Genomic DNA, 22210 nt, shown 5'->3' on the forward strand with positions numbered 1-22210 from the left:
AGGTTTATGTCTCCAATTCAAACTACTCTATAATCTTCACTCATGTAAGTTTCTCAAGGAGATTGAAACTGAACCTAGATCAAATCAGTTTCATGATCTTTCCATAGTAGTGTTCTAGTGTGCTTGGCCTATGTGAAAGCCAGTTAAGGGAGTGAGAATCTTAATGGCATTATTAAGAAAGTAACCAGTTAAGGGAGTGAGAATCTTAATGGCATTATTGATTTTGCAGTAGTTACTTCTCACTGACCTGTTCATCCCTTCACTCATTTTTTCCACTTATTCCTAGTTTCATTCCCTCTCCTTGTTGCAACCAGAGTCTAATATAAAACACAAGATAAAATAAAATTAAATCCCATTTGGCTAAAATCAGCAATTCTTGTATTTTAAATATTTATTATTTTTAAAATTAGATCTATTATATTTTTAATTTAGTTCTCTATTTACAACTGATTAAATTTAAGAGATTACTACTTCTTTATTTGATTGCTCAAATTCAAAAATAATCACTTAGAAGTGGACTACTGAAAATAGTCCTTTTTAAATCTTGACTAGTCTCTCTTTTTTTTGGTTTGATGGGGGTTCCTACTGGTCATTATTATTTAAATTTTCCTAATTAAAAAGTAATTCAGGGCCCTCCCTGGTAGCACAACGGGTTAAATCTCAGCACTATGAAGCTATCCACAGACACTTCAGCACAGGTTGGCTGCCCAGCCAGGGTGGTGACCCACAGGGTGCAGCAGACTTCTCTTGTGTCACCTGTTGCTCCCCTCCACAGTGTACCTCACCTGTCTGCCTGTTCTGCTCCCTACTCTGTCAATTCTTTCACCACCTCTGCACCTCTGACCTGTACCCCAGTCCTTTATGCATAAGTAAATCTTAAAAAAAAAATACAAATTACAAAAATGTAATTCAATAAAGGCAAATTCTCTCAGACAAATAATTTGCCGTTTTCAAATTCTAACCCTAACCTTTAACTCCAACAAATGTCTTATCCACTTACATGGTTCAAAATTTACTATTGTCTTTCTGCATCGTTTTATTACACATAGCATATTACAAACTTTGCACTATCGCTTTGTCCTCAAACTCTAGAGTGTAGTAGTTTCTCTAGTATATGAAAGACTTTTATTAAGATAATTTTTAAATGTCAAAAGTGAATGATCTAAATATTAAAGATTTATTTTCTTCCTTCCTCTTCTAATCCAAGTTAGGGTAGCTATAATTGTAACAGGGTGGTCCCCAGGAAAAGGGGAGGTTCCAGATTCCCAGTCCTACTCAGGGGAGGATGGAGCTGAGCAGGGAGGAGAGAGAAGAATCTGGAGAGGAGTCTGAGGTGGATGAAAGTAGGATGGAAAGCCAAGAGGAGGCCTGAGGAAGTCTCATGGAGTGGAGAAAAGTGAAGAAGTGGCTCTTGTTTCTAAGCCCTAAACTGGGTGAAACAGATGAGGGTGAGAGACCCGTGGGGAGGTTCACTATGGCAGCGTTTACTTTTATTTTGATTTTGTTCTTTTCCTCCCAGGCTTGTGTGGCCATTTCTGACCCTTTTCTATGGGTGCCCACCGGAAGGTGCTTTAGACTTGTGGCAGGTTTTCGGCCCTTGCTTTGGGCCAGTCTCTTTTGGGTGAACTTCTACTGACAAGGGGATGGGTAACTTTGGGTGTTTGATTTAGACACTACATTCTTTGTCTATTCGGTATTGCACACTAATTGTATTCAAGTTCCTTTCCATTAAAGCTCTTATATGTTTTGTCTTGATGCAGCAGATGGTAGAACCTATTTAGATCAGGCAAGTTTGGGGATTCAGGGGTACCTTTTCCCCTACCCTTTAACATAATGACATCCACAATATTTTTCCTGTTAGTCATTTAACAGAAATTCCTTTTTAAAAAGTTTTAATTGAAATATAGTTGGCATATAGTGCTATAAGTTTAAGGTACAACATGTTCATTTGATCCATTTATATATTATAATATGATTATTACTGTAGTGGTAATTAGCACCTCTACCATGTCACATAATTATCATTTCTTTCTAGTGGCTGGAATAACTAGATTTAGTTTCTTAGCAAGCTTGATGTTCATAATATAATATTGTTGCTGCTATTTGCCATACATACTTTGCATTGGGTTTGTGGGAATTATTTCTATTACTTGTTGCAGGTATGTACCCTTAAGGAATAGTTCTCCTATACCCCTACCCAGAAGTGCCACTTTTAATAGAATAATAGTAAATTAAAGTTCAAATATTTAATCTTTTTCCAGTTTCACTTTTTCCTCTTACATTTCAAATATAGGTTAGCCTACTGAAAATTATGTTGTTTTGTTGCTTTTCTATGTGGGTTTTATGTTTTAAAAATCTGACTAGACGTCTCAGTATTGAAGTTCTAATCCAAATCTCCATATTGCAATCAACCTGAAATACTTTGTTAGTAGCTCCAATAAATGGCATCTTGGAAGCAATAGCTCTCATCTTACACAAATTTCTGAGAGTTTGATGAAAGGAACCAAACATTTACCGCCCAGACCATTTTTAATTGTTGATCACCAGCCAGGCTCTGGAGGGGAAAGCCCAGGGACTTAAGCCAAGCCTGCAGACTGGGTATTGTGCACCCACCCCCCAGTCCCTCATTCTGGAGTGTAGTCCAAGGTCTTCTCCTAGTATGGGGTGGAGGGAGCAGGCGAGATGAGGGAGAGTGGAGTTGGGGTGGGGGAGGGTTCTATCAAGCCCAGGAATATGTGATGTTAAGCAGAGTGATGTGTTCATGAGACCAAAATAAAATCAACCTAGAGCAATGCCAAATTCTTTTTCTGTCACTCATTCTCATACAAAGGTCATCTGTCTCCCTTGGTGGGGAATTACAGAAATCTAAAACTGACTCTTATCAGTACTTAGTGGAATCCAAGCACAGAAGAAATTGTTAACAAGGACAATTTGCTCTTTACTAACCCAGGAGCTAGCAATTATCAATCAGGGTGGTAGGGCTCCATTCATTACCCAGTGTTTTGTGTGGAAATTAGGTCTAGAAAAGTCTCAGAGCTTCCCTTACGACCAGAGAAATCAGAGGTTTTCATGTATCACCTCTCTCCCCACCTTCGTCTTCACCCCCTTCCCTTCCTGAACCTCCCCGTCTCCACTGTTGTGGAGAGCCTGGCAAAAGTGCTCTGGCTTGAGATGCTTTGGCCCAGGAAAGATGGAAGAAGCTGGATGTGGGCAAGGACAGAGGAATAGTGCTTGTCTGGGTGCAGATCTGGTGGCTTTGTTAGCCTCCAGGCTGAGAAATGCTCAGTCAGCAGAGAAAGGGGAAGAGAGATTGGCGGCAATTTTCTTAAAAACAACATAGCTTAAGTCTCCGGCGTGTGCCCCCTCGCTCACCCCGCCGAGGCAGTCAGGTCAAAACCGACGCCCCGCAGCGAGCGCCGCAGCCAGTTCCCGCTAGGAAGAAGGCGGGCATCCGTCGCAGCCAAACGCCTGGCTGCTGCACTTCTTGGTCAACGTGCCGGGTTCAACCAGGCGCCTTTCCCACCGAGGCACGTACAGAGTTCGCACGCGGTCACCCCAGATTTGATGATGTCGCTCGCCGGGCACAGCTGGTAAATATGACTGGTCAAGGGTTCGCCGAGGGCAGAGGGGGAGGCGGCTACAAGTGCACTTCGTAGCCAAACGTCAGAGCTTTACTCCTCAGCGCTAGTTCTCCCAGCCCGTGAAGGAACCCAGGACGCCCCAGGCTCACCTCTCCCCAGTCAAACCAACCGCCCACCCGCTGCCTGGCCCCTGTGCAAAGTCTCTGAACTGCCCATCCCTAGCCACTGCCCTTTCCGGTCGACCCAGACTTTTGACTCAGTTCTCACAAAGCCACCTAGCCACCCGCGCCTCCCAGGAGTCCGAAAATCCTTAAGGAAAGTGCTCGGGAGCAGGACGGGCTCGTGGTGAATCCACCCCAGAGGTGGGGAATCCCCGGGAACCAGAGAGCGAGAAGGCAGGCTTGACCCCAAGGAAGAACGGCTGGCGGCGGCGGGCGCCTCGCTTGCACCTCCGCGTGGTGCAGGGGCCGTGAGCCCCTCAAGGGGCGCCACCGCGCGGACATGGACCGCGAGGGAGGACTAGCTTGTGCCTGAGCGCCCGGGGATGCTTGTCTCCTGTCCCGACCCTAATTCTTACGCCAAAACCTTTGACCCCCTGATTCCTAAAGTTCCTTTGCCAGGCCTTTGTGTCAGGTAGCAATAAGATTATGTTTTCGGAATGACTACATAAACGCCAATGCCCAGGGGATGTAGTGACCTTTTCACCTTCCCAGTGAACTCCTGAGCGCGTCGGTGGGCTTTTACCACCAAGGGCCTGAGCGGTGACCGAAACTGTTTGTTCCCTGAAATGTCCTTGCGATTCTTATCCGCGGAGGCTTTAAGTAGCAGTTATCGGAAAGCCCTTGGGGATGGACCTGGGGGGCGTCCAACCTCCTGCGAGGACGTGATGCTTTGGGAAATGGAGGAGAGCAGGAACTAGAGTGTTGGCGTGACAATTGCCATGGCCAGGAGCGGGCTCAGTGAAGACCCTGCCAAAAGCACCCCTCCCCCTGCTCTTATTGTTCCTTCTCCCCTGGGATGTGAAGAACCTGGGCCGCTGGACCTCAAAATCCCAACCCCCCTAACCTGAGCTCTGAAACATGCAGCTGGGCGGGGTCGGGCAACGATTACCCCCTAGCTGGAAGTCGCTTCACCTCCCAACCTCTGGCGTTTCCTTCGCCCCAGAGGAGAGGGCAACAATGGAGACTACAGCGCGTGGCTGGCACACGGACGCGGCTGGCACCCAGCAGCGCGTCCAGCTACAGGGCTGGAGGCGCTGGGAAACTGCAGCCCAGCCGTGGCCACTCAAGTGGCAAGTAGTCTGACTCGGTTTGCGCGCAGCTGTTACAGAGTCGACCTTCAACCGGTCCTGTGCTGCGTCTCCCTCTCCAGTTCACCCACCCACGCGTGCACACACACACACACACACACACACACACACACACACACACACTTTCCCTCCAGTCCTGGCCTGGAGTTAACAGGAGGACCTCCCTGCAGCTCCCAGCCGCGGGTCTCCCGCCGGCACTATTGGGGAGTTGGCAGGGGGGTGGCCCCCGGCTCCTACATTCGGCGGGCGCCAGCTGGGGATTTGGAGTTGCGTGGAGCAGCGCCCACCTCCCCGGCGCTCCCCACTCCTGGGCGACTGGAACCTGGAGATCCGCTGGCAGTTGCCCGGCTCTCCCCTGGGTGCTGAGCGAGCAAGCCGAGGTAGGCTAGTGCGTCTCAGTCGCTGGCGTCGACCTTGGTGCCCCCTTACAAACAACACACCCACACGCCCTGGTTGCAAAAACCCAGCGCCTTCCTTCCCCAGGGCCTCCGCGAGAGAAGGGCAGACGGACGGGGAAAGCACGCCGAGAGAAACTTGTTCCTCCCAGTCTCCTGTCAGGCAATTACTGGAGAGCCAGTGGGGGGAGAGGGGAGGGAGGAAGCAAGGGAAGGGCTGCAGAAGGGGAGGAGGAGGACTCGGACGAAGAGGTGGGGGAGGCGAGGAGGGGTGCAGTTGGTGAAACTCCTCTGTCTCCCGCTCATCTTTTCATTGCTTGCTCCTCTCCTTCGAGCAGACACCCCGGATCTCCCCTGGGCGCCCAGCTCCTCGGCTCCAACGGGTCCAGAAAGAAGCCGGATTTTTTTTCTCTCTCTGGAAATTGGCTTTGGTGTGTGTTTCCTTATCTCCCTTCTCCCCCGCCCAGCTCCCCCCACCCCATCCGCCACACTCCTCCGCCCCCCTCCACCCCCCTCTCCCCCAGCTCCTTTTTGAGACATGGCCCGGGCAGTGGCTCCTGGAAGAGGAACAAGTGTGGGAAAAGAGAGAGGAAACCGGAGCTAAATGACAGGATGCAGGCGGCTTGAGACACAAAAAGAGAAGCGTTCCTCTCGAATCAAGGCATTGCCTCTCGGCTTTCCTTTCCCGGAGACCGCCTGAGGATTTTACACGCTCTGCGCTGAGTTGAAGCTCCTCGGATTGTTTAGATTCCGCACCCCAACCCCCTTGCTCTGTTTCCCCCCTTGCGTTCTCGTTCTCCCGCGTCTGCCTGGGGAACCCGCGAAAGGAGAATGGAGAGGGGGCTGCGGCTCCTCTGCGCCGCTCTCGCCCTCGCCCTCGCCCTCGCCCTGGCCGGCGCTTCTCGCAACGGTAAGTGACAGGCGGAGGCGCGTGTGACACCTCGGCTGCTACGCGCGTCCGACCGGGGTTTTGCTTCCCGCTCAGCTGAACTGCCGGGATGAACCGGGAATAGTCACCTCCCGTCAGAAAGAAACTTTTAGCCGAGCGTAGAAATCAGAAATAAGACCAGAAGGTTTAGGCAGGAAGATTTCAAATCTTCAGGCTCCCTCCTGGAGTTGGTGGTTTGACTGGGTTTTTCCTGCCGCTGTAGGAGCTGCCTACCTTCCCAGATCAGCACGCCAATTATCTTAATAATGTTTCCTCCCAAAGGCAATTAGATGAGACTCCCTTTCAAAAATCTGATGGCTGTTGAAAGTTAATGAACTCTTTACCAGGAGAACTTCCTGGTTTCCTTGCAGCTCCCCTAAACTGTTTCCTCTGGTGGGTGCTTGCAAGAGATAGTAGTTTGTGGGTTGATGCAACTCCCTCCTCCGCCTTTGTAAATCATCCCTAATCCGGTCTGGAGTATGAATGAAAGTTGCATAGTGTCAATAAAGGAATCTGATATATACAGAGTAAATCACCAGGATATCTGAAAATCCCTAACCTAGTTGCAGCTTTCACGTAGCTTTTAAAATCATTCACAGTTAAGTAAACGAAGGACTGCTGGGTTATAAACAGTATCCTGTAACTTCAATAGTCTGTTTTAAAATGTGATTTGTTTGTAGGCATGTTTGACTTATACTGTAAAGCAGGTGAAGGCAAGGGCATGAAATTATCTTTACAGTAAGTCTTGAGCAATTATTAACTAATTATCAAATATTTACTTTCGTCTGGCGTAGATTTCAATCAAAGTAATTAGAAGAAAAGAGCATCCACTACTTACTGTGGTATATTGTTTTAATAAGAGACCACAAGTGGAGAGGTTCATACCAAGAAGAATTTAAATCATGTCTTTATGATGAAAGTTAATCTCTCTAATTTGCTTTTTGGAGGTTTTGTGATTGAAGCAATAGATTTCCTCCAGCAGCGACCAAGCAGTGTTCTAAAAGATATGCTTGGAAGCAAAACACACATGCTCACAATTGTGAATGTGGGGTTCAGTTTATTAATGAACCTGAGTTGGTAGCATCTCTCTAACATATGGCAGGTAATGAACTAACATTCTCTTCCCACTGAAAGAGCTCAAGTGGTGAGACTTAAGAAATACACTAATCTACCTCCTAGCCTCACAAACTCCTGAGATTAAATCTACAGTGGAGGTGTTTGCAGGATAGATATGAAGCCTAAAGCAAAGAGCTTTCAGACTTTAGACTGTGAACTCTGTGTTTGTATGTGTGTCTTTAACTTTTCTTGACAGAAATCTGAGGAATGCTTAGAACTGTAGCTTCAGCCTTGGGATTTGGCTGGTTAAAGCCATGTTGCAATGTTTTAAGTAACCAAAGCCAGTGCATGCCCCTGTAACTCAGCAGACCTTTTAAAGCCATGTCCACCTCCTCTGAGTACCAATGTCTGCTAAATTAATTCATTAACCTTATTTAGGGCTAATGGTCCAGAGTCATTAGAAATTGCTCTTTCTTAATCAACTGTTAGAGAGATTTAACAGAGCCAGGGAGACCAGCAGTCCACATTATCTTATTACACTGTCACTTTCTCAGAAGTCACAGATTAAAGAGCTCTGGTGTGGTACCAAGTCCACCTAAATGTCTTCTAAAGCGACTCTGTCGAGTGACTAGAAACAGTGCTGTTTTATTTCACTCCTCTAACAGATGCCAGACACTGCCATGCTGTTTGTACAGAGCTAGAGGAGACTTAATGAGATGGGGTCACTTTGCAAGTTTTCTGCATGTTTAAAATAATGGAAGCTCCTCAGTAGAATCACATAACTGAGTCCACTATGATCAGTTGAGATTCTGAACTCCAGTTGCAACATTTCTTCTTGGCAAACCTTAAGCTTTTAAAAGCCAAGGCAAAGGAAACCAGTACAAGACTATCCCCAAGTCTTCAAAAACAATCTGAAACCTCTAGCAATTGAGAAAAACAATGTAATATATATTGTCTTCTTTTAATTTATGGGAAATGATTTCTGTAATGCATGTAGCTTTATGCATTTTTGATGTGCACTTCATCTTTCATTTCCATTTGACCTGGTTTTCCTGTAATAAAATTCTGTAGATTTATAAATTCATGCTGAGAGCAAAGAATGCCATTCTCCTTCCACGGGGAACCTATTAGATGCAATATTAAAATCTATATATACCGTTACTGAAATTTTGTGATTGATAGGCTTATATATTTCACTCTTTCATACATGTCCCCCTTACATAGTTTATGTACCAAATTTTTATTGCTTAAAATTAAGCATCAATAAATGTGGCAGCATTTCAGGCTGAGGTTCTCCAGTATGACATTCATCATAAAAAGTGACAATGAAAATCTACACTGAACAATAAAGCAGCCCAGAGAGTGGTTTATTTGGCTCTCAATAAATCACTTCAGCATTTTGGATTTTTTGAAATGAGGGTTCAAAACTAGTTAGCTCACCTTTCCCAGAGGGTGAGAATATGACTTACCACATGTGATGCCCAGACCTCAGTGTGGTAGGGTTTTTTTTTTTTTTCAACATGTAGGTAATTAGAATTAATGTTGTGTGGCTGTTTATTTTTCTTTCTGCCCCATTGCTTTGATCTGGTCTCCAAGCCTGAATAACTTGACTTAGAGCAGTAGAGCAGAATATTTTCTGCTTCACCAAATATGTTTTGTTCTCTTCTTGGTCTGGATCTCAAGAGCAGAGATAACTCAACATCACTTAGATTTATGGGCTGATAAAACAACAACAAAAAAGGATTGGCTTTAAGCCAGTGGAAGTCTTGGAAGACGCCCCCCACTGATCAATGACATAGACCAGGCTTATCATCAAAAAGTGACACATGGGATCTAAACGCATCTTTTAGTCACCTTCCACTTAGAACTTGCTTCTTAATGTGATTACACTTCTTGGGGGATAATTAAGTCTAGCAGAAACTCCCTGGGGATCATGTTAACAGCAATAGAGGGGATTTAATGTTTTTAATGCTAGAAGACCTTTTTCTTGGGATGGAAGTTTGTGGGGGGGGGGGTATGGATGGAATCCTGACAGATCTTAGTCTACTTTCCTTCTGAGCCAAAGTTTCTGACATCTAAAATTGTTCCTAGGGGATTTTTTTTGCTATCAGCACCACCTGAAAGACCTGTGGACACATGCTTGGAGTTCCCCCTTTAAAAAGCTATAGAATGTTTAATAACCAGTAATTTATAAATAACATGACAATCTAGGAAAGATTTAAAATGGTGTGTTTTTTTTTTTTTCTTCAGATAAATGTGGCGATACCATAAAAATTGAAAACCCGGGGTACCTAACATCCCCTGGTTATCCTAACTCTTATCACCCAAGTGAAAAATGTGAATGGCTGATTCAGGCTCCTGAACCATACCAGAGAATTATGATCAACTTCAACCCTCACTTTGATTTGGAGGACAGAGACTGCAAGTAAGTGAGACTGTGTTTGAACAGGGCACCACAGCACCATCTAGTGGTCATGGATGTCTAAGAGGGAAAAACCTGTGTGTAAAATGTAGGCTATAAATGGTTCCAGGAGGGATTCTAATCTAGGCCAGATCATATGTCAGTGGTATGGAAATTAAATTATGTTAAGTGATTTCTGAGTTCCCCATACTAGGAATTTCAATATGTAATCTTTTCCCTGTTAACACTTGATTTGAGAACTCTTCTTGAGAGAGAGAGAGAGAAGGGAATGTGTATGTGTGTGTGTATGTGTGTGTTCTGGAAGGGGAAGAAATAAAAAAAAAAACTTGCTATTTTATTAAATATGCTGGGTTATTCACATATAATATGAACAGGTGAAGTTGGACATTTTTTAAAAATATCTGAGGCATTTTTTTGTGTCTTAAAATTGTGTGTTACTGAGTTTGACATGAGAAGAGCAAGTTGTTGAATAAAAATAAGGTATAGAGGCTAAGCTAGATGATGGGATTTTATACTAGATTGATTATTTCAAGTCTCATAAAAAATACTTATTTTTTATAAGTATTTATTTATTAATGCACAATGAATACAGTGGGCCTCAAATATATACCTGTGTTTCATCTGCTTTAGTCTTTCATCTCCTTCTATTGTTAAGTTTCTAAGCACCAATTTATGCCAGAGTTCGTTTTAGGAAATTATTCTCATTGTAGAGATACTCTAAATTATATCTCCTCACATAATATGAAAGAAACTGGCATGTAAATTTTGCCTTCCACAGTCTGGAGAGTGTATTTTAACATTGTAGATAGCAATCCACTCAGACCCAGGTGTTTCTTCTCTCTGGACATCCAGTCTCTGTGTTGTCCACACCAGGCCATTTGGTAGCAGTGAGCATGGTGTATTCTCCAAACACTTAAGCCTGAAGATCGATCCTTAATGAAGTTTAGATATAAATAGTTTTAGCAAAGGAAAATAATCTATTTAAATCTCAATTCTAAAGTGCTTTTCACTTTAGACTGATTTCTTTTCTCAGCTTTAAAATAGGTCAATTTGATATAACATATACACTACTTTCACTGGATATAAACATTATGCTGGCACATTCATTATTTAAAAGATGCTATTTGCAGATACATAATCCTTTTAGGGAAGAGTAACATGAAAGTGTACCCATTTATAGGAAGTTTTTAACAACCTGTTGATTTTGTGGGATAAAATGGTTTTTCATGGTCAAAGAAGTGAGGTTAATTCAACATTCTGGTGACTAAAGAACTGAGAGAAATTCAAGTACTGTTAACCGATTTCCAAATGATCATCTTATGTTACAGCACAATGAAGTTATACCGATTCCAATTTAATCTTCGCACTCTCACTTTGAAGTGCTACATGGCATTACATTGACATTTTAATCTTGTGTGAAAGTTGCCATTGAGTGTAGCAGTAACTGCTAGGGAACAGGAGTTCATTGTCTTTCTCCATGGATTTTTTTTTTTTTAAACTATGACAATCACATAGGTAACCTGGGGATTTGTTCAGTTTTTTACATTGTTTTCATTTTTATTTTTGACAATATTTAAACTAGAAAGGCATTTTTAAGAAACTCTAGTAATACATACTCATGTAATAACATTACTTGGAAAATAAGGTGCTATTAGATTTTAATAATCTCACGTTTATAATTCTTGATCTGAAAATCATGACTATGTATGTGTGCAAATAATGGCTAAATCATGCAGTATAGACAGTACTTATTGACAGCAGCTATGTTGATGACTATTTCTCAGCAGGATCATGGGTGAGACTGGGTCAAGCCTTCATTTGTGATATTCACCACTTTCTATAGTGCAAAGATTTCCACCATAGCCAATTTCAGAGTCCCTCGCTGATGTTATTGCACAGACCTGTAAATATGCACAACTGGTCTTATGAACTGGTACAAGCTGCTACGTCACACAGCTGGAAAAGAGGTGTAAGGAGGGGAAAACCAGTTGCAGGAGTTATTGTATGTCAAGTGCCTACAAGAGCGTCTGACACACAGTAAACCTTAAATAATTATTTGTTATATCATAAAGTGAGGTGGCATATGGTAGGATTGAAGAAAACCTTTTTGGTTTGTTTTCATTTTTAAAGGTGACTTTTTAAAAAGAATAATTATAATTTATAGAAAAGGTAATTTTAGTGATACCAACAATATATTCAAGAAATGGAGATGGTCAAAAGGATTATTTCTGTAATTACAAGATGACTTTTTTTTTTTAAAGATTTATTTATTTATGCATACAGAACTGGGGTACAGGCCAGAGGCTCAGGGGTGGTGAGAGGCTTCACCAGAGACAGAGTGGGGAACAGAACAGGTAGATCAACAAAGTACACTGCTGAGGGGAGCAGCGGGCGGGTCAGGAGAGGTCTGCCACACCTTGTGGTCACCTCCGGTGCAGGCGGGAATTGAACTCATGCAGAAGTGGCTTTAGATTCTTAGTGCTGTGCTTTAACCCGTTGCGCCACCAGGGAGGGCCTACAAGGTGACTTTAAAAAAGAAAAAAAAAATCTATGAAGTAAGGTGGTTCCTTAATTTTAGCAACCCAGGGCTTGTTCTTGGTGAAGGTGTCATCTTCTGGCCAGTCTTGAAGGGTGGCTATATTTAGCCTGATGAGGTCAATGAAGATTATGACTCTAGAAACATATCTTTGTACTGTGTTTTGAAGTGTTACTACCTGATTGTTTTATAAATTAAAAAAAGAAATTTTGGAAAGGAAAAGGAAAATTTCAAACAGGTATAGGAAGAACAACTTAAGACATTGTAGTCGGCCTCTTTCGCATTGATCCACATTGATGTCTGCTGATTGTTGAAGGTTGTACTTGGGAGTCTAGAAATGTGGCACAATTTTTACCTTCTTTTGTAAAGGCTGTGAGGAGAATCCATAGTTTTAACAGTATAGATGGTTAGAATTTCCCAGAAAAATGGGAAACACCAAAAACTCTTCAAAGGAAGAACAAACTCATAGACTTCAGAAGTGTACATTGGATGTGATGTGAAAAAGGTTTTTACAGTTTGGGTTGTTTCATTGTTATTAGCAATTTATGTTAGGTAACTCCCCAAATCGGGAACATGATACAAAGCTAGGTAGGGTAAACCATACTCAGGGAGATTTTAAAAGCTGATAAGCTTTTAGATACCATCCTGTTCAACACAAGCTCTTTGTCTTATTTGAGATATATAATATCTTCATCTTGCCGCTATTTTATGTCTAATAGCAGTACAAAATGTCTTTGGTTACTGGTAAGATAAAATGAGGTCGTGATTATGAAAGCCTTTTGAAAGGTTAAAAGCTCCCCTCAAAATATGTTATCAACATTATGATGATATTTTTAACAACTTTGAGATTTTTGGAACATTTGGAAATAAGAAGCTAAGCATAGGTCAAAGTAGGTATTTTGATGCAGCAATGGGATGCACTCTGCATTTTTTTTTTGAAAATGTCAGTATTTATACAGCAAATGTTCACTTAACACTGTCAGTTGGTTGTTAAAAACTGGAACTTTCAGTAAAACTATATATAACATAAACAGGTGCTTCAGTAAAATTGTTGCAGCCGTTGTCTGTGGGGATTATTTTTATTGTCATCAATATTACAATGACTCCAAGTTGAACAAAATCATATTATTTGAGGACCTGTTGCATAGTCAGCTTAGACTATGTGAAAACTCAAGAAGTCAATTCATTAGTATATTTGCTTTTTGAGAAACATGCTTGAGATCCAAGTAAACAATTACTTTGCAGAGTGTAGGCAGGAGTAAGTAGTTAAATAGTCCAATTGTAATGTGAAAAATATTTTTATTTAAATGTTATTGTCTTACTGAAAATTAAATATAAAACACTAATTTTATAGTTTTAACCATAGTATTATATAAATCAACAATGCTCATATAAATGGGACCAAGAGAGAACTTCGGAGCTATTAACTATGAAATCTAGCCTTACAAAATGTTTTTACCATAAGTATCATGGGGAGGGGAAAGAGATATTTCCTTAGAGAAAATAAGTGTACAAGTTGTGCTTGATAGTTTTAAGATGAAATCATCTATGTTTATGCCAACACTGAATCAGGTTTGATTCTCTATCAGCATCAAAACCGCAATATTACAACCCCTCAGTTCTTTTATTGAACAGGGTGTTGTGTGGATCAGTCATTGAAGTAGAGAACATTTGTCTGCAGAGCTAATGTTGTATTAGAACTTCCAGTTAGATAACTGTCTGGATTTATTGTTATGTTGATATGAGAAGCAACTAAAGGATGTTCTGAGAGGAGGAAGTGTTGAGGGAATGGAAAGAATGTGATTTTTCTTTAACTCCTCCATCCTTGTAACATGTCAAAGCACAGTCAAAAGTAGAAAAGAAAGAAAAAAGCAACCTGCTGAGTGTTTCTCAGAAAGTAGTGTTCCTTCTGCCTCATAAATGGCTTTCAGTATTTACAGTGAGCTGGTTAGATCTTAACTCTACTGTAGGTTTCTCCGGTGGTAAGGCAGACATCTTGAATCTCGTAAAACTTTATATCTGCATAATAAACAAGAATGTCATTGATACAGTAGTTAGAATTTATGGAACTTTTCCAGTTTCCCAGCAATGCAGACTATCAGCTTGATAATTTATAATGGCTTGTGACAAATACTGCTGAGCCAAGAGGTGTGTGGTTACATTCAGATCAGATGTCATCATCTGGGGAGCAATAAAAATTTCACAGACATTGGGGTAAAAACATTAAGAAAATGAATGTGAAGCTCCAGAAAAAGAGTCTAAAAAGATGGTAGCATTGGGGACAAAAGCTCTTACTGACAGGTTCCTGACCAGGGCCTCATTTGTCAGTGCTGTCTCATAATTTTACCAAGATACAAGGTTAACAGCTTAGATGTTTTTCTGTCTATAACTTAGATCTGTTAAAAAAAATTGCATCTGTTATATTTGTGTAACCGATAAGGGTTGTCTTTTTCTAATTTTGTGCAAAGGAAGATTTTACTCTTACAGATTCATAGGGAGTTTATTCACAGTAAATTTATGATTAGATAGAGATGATATTCAAATTTTGGGATTTTATGGAGACCAATCATATTGTTTCCTTAAAGTTCCTTTTTAAACTATGTAAATTCTTACAAACTTGGAAACACTGCTCATTTTATTTTTTTTCATAGAATATAAACTCACTGAATGAAAATTAATCTGCCCTTAGTTTTCCAAATCTGATTATTCCTGCAAATGTAATTATACAATGGTCACTTCGCTGTTTATTGCCAATTTGGGGAATGTAAGTTCCGTTTTTGGTTTTCATGTATGTAATTTTCTGTTTTTAATCTTTCCTTATTTACTTTGTTCAGCATGTATCTTTGCATTAATTTTTTTTGAATGCTGCATTAAATATTATTTATCTTAATTGGTACGTTTTTTAGCTTTCTGTATTCAAGGCAAATTGCTTCCTCTAGTCCCACTGTTGTGTTTTAAGTCAAATCAAAGTCCTTTCTATATGGGGAAAAAAAAAACTGGGGATTTTTAAGTTAAATTCTCCATTTTCTATATGAGATATAGAAGCATATGTGCTTTTAATTAAAGTGGATCTGGAAAAATACATGAACTCAGTATAAAGTTTGATAAAATTTCACAAGCTGAGCACATCCATACACTCAACCCAGACCTACGCATTTCTAGCTTCCTAGAAAGAAATCTCTTCCCCCTCATGTTCTCTTTTACTTACAAACCTTTGGCTTCACAGGCAATTGTTATCCTGGCTGGTATAATTACCTTTTTATGAATTTTAAAATCAGACAAGATTAAACTTTAATCTTAGAAATCTGTGTTCTTAAATATATAATAGTCTTTGGAATAGGGATAGAAAAATGCATTTGTTTCATTTATAGTAAAAAACAATAGTCCTACTGAAGCATTTTCTAATTTTTTCCAGTGGCAGGCTACTACAGAAATATATATATATGTGTAATATATGATACACATATATATGATTACACTATGGTAATGTACTTAATATATATACTATGGCATGCTGTGGTAACAAATGTGTTATCTGGAGCCTCCTTTATAGACAAAGCAAATTAGAAAAATCTTCTTTATTTTTTTCTCATCTTTTTATTACTGGCTTTGATCACAAATGACTTCCCAATATGGGAAGTGACCTTCCACCACCAACTCAATTCAATTAAAGAATTATTGAGAGGATAAGAATGACCCTCCTCAGAACAACTGCTGACCAATGTTGCTACCACCTGCAGCATTCTTGGTTATTATTCAGGCAGATAATTATCTATTTTCTTCCTTTTGATTTGTTCCCCATTAGCACTGATTTAATTTAAACAGAACCCCATGTGTTTAATAAAATGAATTTCTTTATTATTTCTTACAATAAGCAATCACATTTGATCATACTGAGTCTCAAGTATTATAGGGTTCTTGTGTGTTAGGCATTTCTATAATTTAAAAGAAGCAACCTTTATGAGCAGCTAAAAGAAAAGGTTAGTTGCAGTCTTATCAAATTGAATCAACATGTACATGGCATTTCAAACCAGATTTTACTTTGGGGAGCACGCACTTAAAAATTGATCCAAGTGAAACATATGCCTTCAGCCGGCAAGCTTAGTCTCAACTTCTTTCTTTCCAGTGTAAAACTTGATACTTACATGCATGCTGACATGCTTCGGCCAACACACACACAAACACATATGTGCAAGTGTGTGTGTGTTCTTGTAAAAGAGGCCACAAAATCAGCATAACTAATTGCCATTGTAGTATTCATCAAGGCTGATCATTAAATCTAAAGAAAAACAAGACAAGATTAGTGTTCAGATCAGGTTCCAAATGCCTCTTAATTGGGTGTTTGTAATCAATCCTGACTGTAGTAGTAAGTGATTTGGAAGAACAGCACCTCGAAAGAAGATTTTTCTTCCTGTTATTCTGGTTAATTGAACTGTTGTCTACTATGTAGGTCAGTAAGGGATGACAATAAGTCATTTTAAATCTTAAATTGTTCACGAAGGACACCCAACTCATTACACTACCTTATGGCTGAAATTGGCTAACCTTTACCAATAGTTTAGAACCCGAACCACATTCATTCAGAACTCTACTGAATTCTGCCAAAGAGAACAGAGGAGAAAAAAACTTCTGGCTCTTCCTACTCAGTTGCCCATAACATTGTTTTACTTCTCATAAAGTCCAGGTCTGAATTGTACATATCTTATATATTATTTAGTCAATATGTTTTTACTCCTCTAATTTAATTGATCATTAGAGTGTTTAGAAAGGCATGGTCATGCTGCTTTGTATTGTTGAGTTCTCGCGACATGCCTGCTGGGCTCATGCGATCTCATATCATGTCCTATCATGCCCATTTTACAGGTGATAACACTGAGTTGTAGAAAAGTTAAAATAACTGAGCACAGATACTCAGTTGATGTACTAAATATGTTTTCTCCTTTGTATTAAAGGGAATGTGCTTTTTAAATAATAAGAAAACCCTTATGAAATTTAGCCAGCTTATTTCTACTCAAATGTGCATGTTCTACTAAACAGCTCTCTTAAAAAAAAAAGTTCAAATGAAAACCAACTAATTTTAAGGACTTAACTTTTTAACTCGTAGTTCAGATTAAATGAAGAGTGATAAAAATTGTGTCTAAACATTTCCAGCCAATTGGTTATTTTCAATGCAGTCAAAACTTGTCCTTTGGAATGATATGGGGGTCAGGGGTGGATTCCTTCGCTTGATAGAGTTTGAATGCTCTATAAATACAATATTTATTCAAAGTCAAAAAACAAGGCAGCACAAGAGTTCAGTTTATACAGTTGATTCATGGGATATGTGAGACCAGCTGCATCCAGTGCTTTCTCACAGACCCAAGAGTAAGAAAACTGCATTCTCTTCCAAACACTGCTCATTTACTTAATCTTGAACAAATAGCTGGAAAGTTTTGCTCTCCCACAGCTCTCCTACTTGTAAAATTTCAATACTTGTACTTGCCATGGTTACTCTGTAAGGGTTAAAGAGCGACTGTTTGCTCAGTAACTGTGTTCTTATGGGAAAGAGAAGAGTGTGTTTTGAGAAGAAACAGATGCTCTGGAATATATTGTCTTTAGTCAGGTACTTGTACCAGCAGCGAGCCAGGTTGGAGGTGATGGCTTATTACTTCTGTGACAGACAAAGCTGTCACCAGGAGAGCATAGTCCTAGGTAGAAAGAGGATGCTAAGTGTCTCCTTATTCAAGTTCTTAAATTTCTTCAGAACACCCAAAGGTGGTAAAGGTCAGTCAGTATAGTCACATTTCCAACTCCTTGTCTGACTCTCTAGCCATCAATACTGAGAGCCGCCATTATGTAAGATAAAAACAGCAAAGTACCATAGGAAAAATCAAGATATAGTCAAAATCTTAGTTATAGAGAGATAACTTAAAAACCAGATCTCCAAATTTAAGGGTTACTCTTACTAAAAACTTAAAAAACAATCCCTCACAAATTTTATAGCACTGAAGTTGACTTTATCAGATTTGGCATCATGTTTTTTAGATGTAGAAAAACCTACTTAAATTCAAGCTCTACTTTTTTTAATTTTGATTCCTATTTGTCTACCAATTCTTTAATAACTTGAGGAAATGGGCATTTATTTCATAAACAAACTTGGTCACAGCAAAGATGGTAGAAATATATTAGAATTTTAAATTCTGGTTCAATCCACTCTTCCCAAAAAACAATAGCCAGAAGAAATTATAAACCTCTATTAATTTAGCAGATTGTCTCTATTCATTTGTTTAGCTTCTTCCTTCTAACTGTATGGGTGTTTGTTTCCCCACTGGGTAGTGAACTCTGCAGTGAGAGAAATCACTCCTGACATTTCTACCCTCCACAATGCAAAAGAATGCTTTGTATATAATAAACACTAGTTCAACTGAACTAAACAGTTGTTGGTTTTATTGACATTGAAATCTGGAAAGACTAAAGAGAAAATAAAAAATAGAAATGAAAAAAAAAAGTTATTGTGCTGAGTAGAATGTATAGTTCACAGTAGACATCCTGGAAAAGACAAGCAAAATGCAGTCATGGGAGAATGAAACTGGCAATTTTGACAACTACTCAAGTGAGTGGTCAGTGTGAAGGACAACCTTTTAGAAACAGTCACTCCCTGGACATGGAGGTTGTAGCTGCATTTCTTATGGAATCTGACCAGGTTTTCCCTTCTGCAATAAACCAGCTGAGTTGGAGGCATCAGAACTTGAAATTTGGAGTCTCCCATTCCCAGAAGTACATTCAAGGGCTGCAGACTCTCTGAGACTGAGACAGAGCCTCGAGACAGGCTCTTTCCCACCCAGTCTGACCAGTCTGCCACTGGGGATGTTTAGAAAAAATTTTCAGTCCTGATTCCATTGGGGAAAAAAACATCACTGAAGCTGTCACTAGCCCATAGTTTTATTTTTCAGATAACATTGTTAACACCAATATCAACAATAGGGTAGAGTTTTATTTTACTACTGATTGAAATCATCTACATTTTTTTTTTAAGAAAAAAGTTTTGCATTTTCCTTACCCTTTATTACAGAGCTCATTTCATGTGTCTGGGGAGACTACTGAGAAACTGTTAGAATATATTGGTTCAGTCCTTCAAGACATATTCTCATTTAGCTGTTTTAGCATAATACCTGATGTGTGTGTTAGTTCATTAACGCAAGCTGGGGATCGCTGATTGTCAGGGGATTATGTTAGCAGCTCTCTGTGAAAAAGTGTTCTGGTGAGAATTAGGGGCATGGGTTATAATTGCACCTCTGCCTTTCATTCTCATCTGTGAGGCAGGACACAGGTCATGCGGGCTGGGATGTAATCTATATATGACTTGATTATGGCACCAAAAGAACCTGTGACTTTGACAATGTTAGCCAGTGTGACTCAAGAAGATGTAACAGAATCAGGGTCTGATGGTAGAAAACAGCTTAGACAGAACTTTTAATTCATCTTTTTCTCTTCTCTTTCTGGGGAAAAAAAAAAAAGCTTTCCTTCCTCTACCTATCTCAGCAACACAGTTTTGATGAGATAATGTAGGTGGAAGTGTCTTGTGAATACAAGAGCAGTATGTTAAATAAAGCCTAGGTAGTTCTATAACAGGAAGTGCATCCGCAGGTTTTGTTCCTTAAAATAAGTTCAGACTGTAAACAGTAATGTCTGCATCCTTAGGTGGAGGTACTTATAAATATTTCAAAAGCACATAGCCACAACAGAGATAGCATCTCATGCTCAGCATGGATTCAGCCAACAAGAATTTCTGAATGTTCTTCTAAGTTGCCTGGCTAACTGTGTTATAATTTTGGACTTCTAAAAATCTAAATGGGTGGAATTTCTGGAAAATCCCTTGCAAGATATGATCTCAGTATCAAAAATTGAGTAGTAGTATTAATGGCTTGAAAAAACTCATTATTTTTTCCATGTGCCTGAGTGATTATAAATATATCCATGACATTCAGACTGTAAATCAGCTCATAGTTAAATAGCAAGTTGGGAACTAATATAATGTTGGTCACTACAATAGAGATATCAAACCATCCCTATCAGTTAAAGGAAGTAGTGTCTCTATATTCATGTCCAAGAAAGATGAAACTACTTGGACTTCGTAGTATAAATTCAGAGAGAAAATCACAGGTAAAAATAAATAACACATTCTAAATATTCTACCAATCCCCCAAACCATTTCTATCTCTTGGTCCTAGTTTTTTTAACCCTTGTATGTATAACATTTACACAATTGGCTATAATGTTCTTCATTCTTGTACCTCCTGGTACTGTTTCATCTTGGATTCCTCTCCACCTCCCTGACCACTTTTTTTGGGTACTTTCTTTCTCTTAAAACATTAATTATAAGCATTTGCCAAGATTTTGCTTTTGCCCCAACTGTTTTTGCACTGAACTGCTTTCTGACCTTAACCACTTAGCTCAAATAATCTCCAAATCTCTGTCCGGCTGTAGACTTGATCTAAACATTGAATCAAACGTCCAAATTCCTCCTGGGTGACCATGCATTACCACAAATTAAGATCTTATTTTCTAGCATTCCTTACCAAGGACTTCTCTTTTACCATTTCTTTTTCTTACTGATTCTTTCTACTTATTCACACTTGAAGATCTGGAATAGTCCCTGATTCCTCTTTGTCCCACAAATCTAGTCAGTTTAAGACCTCTAAATTACATATTTATAATGTCTCTCATGTCTGTATGTCCTGTTACATTTCAACTGCTGCCACCCAAATTCTAAGTTTTTAACCCAGCCCTAGTTCTATTGTGTTGACCACATAACAGGGCTTTTCTTACTGTGCTGCTTCGAAGCCTGAGAGTTTTCCTTTTTGATTTTTTTTTTTTTTTTTTTTTGCTTCTGTGTTTCTTAAACTTTCCCAAGGTAGCTCCCACCTGTCTCTCTGACCGAGCTCCAAGCTCCAGTGGTTCCCCTGTGTGTATTCTTGCCAAAATGGTCAGCTTATAGTTCAAATTCACCCCTGCTTTCCTATACTATGGTAGCTGTTTCTTTCACATATTCATGCTGGGTAAAAATTCTTTATGTACTTCTGTCTCTCTGTCAAAGTGTTGCACACAACCTAGTTTGAACTGAAATTATGCTTCTTCCCAATCCCCAGATCAGGAAATTATCAGTCTTTTCTACTAGCCAACTATCAATTAAATGTCACTCCCTCTGATTTTGCTAAGACCCATATCTCTGCATCATGTTCTCATGTAGTCTGTCATAATCATTAACAAGCTGTGAATCTTTGCCCAAGCAGCTTAGAGGGGCCCAAGAACAGAGACTGGCACTGATTTCTACCACTTGAGGAAACTTGCATCATGTTTTTACAATTGCAGATTCTCAATATTTGTTTTGCAAATTAATTTATATCTTTTTACATTATTGTTTGTGTTAGTGTTTACTTCTCCCCTCCCCCACTTCCCTGCCAATCATCACCACAGTTCCCCAAGTTCCTCCCTCCCTCCTTCCAATCACTCTCTGTTCCCCTTCCCTGTAGGATCTCTCTGGTTTATAATTATCTGTTTGTTTTTGTTTTGTTGTATGGTGTTTTGTATTGTAATAACAATAATACACTTCTCCTCCCCCCATGTCTTATTTTTTTTCTTATATTCCTCCTATAAGTAATAAGAGTCTCAACATTTGAATTGACCCCCTGACATCCACTCAATTTTCTGCCGTGTTTTCAGTTCCTGCAGCAGAAGCAAGTCAGCTTTTGGGGAAAAACTCTAACTCAGAGTCTAAAAATGCATATTTATACTTCTCATTTACATGATAAGCCATTTATTTTCCTGGGTAGTAGAGTCAAACTTACACAGTTCCTCTAACATCTATTCCATTTTTAAAATTCTAGATTTCTGCATGTAAGTAGATTTAACTAAATCTCAAAAAAATATGCAGAGGTAGTGCTTGACTGAAATCTTTCTTTTTGTTTCAAAGTCATCTCCATAATCTGTTTTGGAGTTAGAGC

General features: G+C 39.8%; 1 protein-coding gene across 2 annotated transcripts in view; it reads left to right on the forward strand.

Annotated features, from left to right (window-relative positions):
- The first annotated feature begins 5790 nt into the window (after nt 1-5790).
- Nucleotides 5791-22210, forward strand: part of NRP1 (neuropilin 1) — a 136396-nt gene continuing 119976 nt past the window's right edge. For both annotated transcript variants that reach the window (XM_004691170.2, XM_004691168.2), the window contains exons 1-2: nt 5791-6195; nt 9520-9694. In XM_004691170.2, the coding sequence (XP_004691227.1) occupies nt 6117-6195; nt 9520-9694 (254 nt within the window). In that variant the 5' untranslated portion in view covers nt 5791-6116. The remainder of the gene's footprint in view (nt 6196-9519; nt 9695-22210) is intronic.

The sequence above is a fragment of the Condylura cristata genome, unplaced genomic scaffold (assembly GCF_000260355.1).
Source record: "Condylura cristata isolate star-nosed mole 26May11 unplaced genomic scaffold, ConCri1.0 scaffold00030, whole genome shotgun sequence".
Classification (NCBI taxonomy): Eukaryota; Metazoa; Chordata; class Mammalia; order Eulipotyphla; family Talpidae; genus Condylura; species Condylura cristata.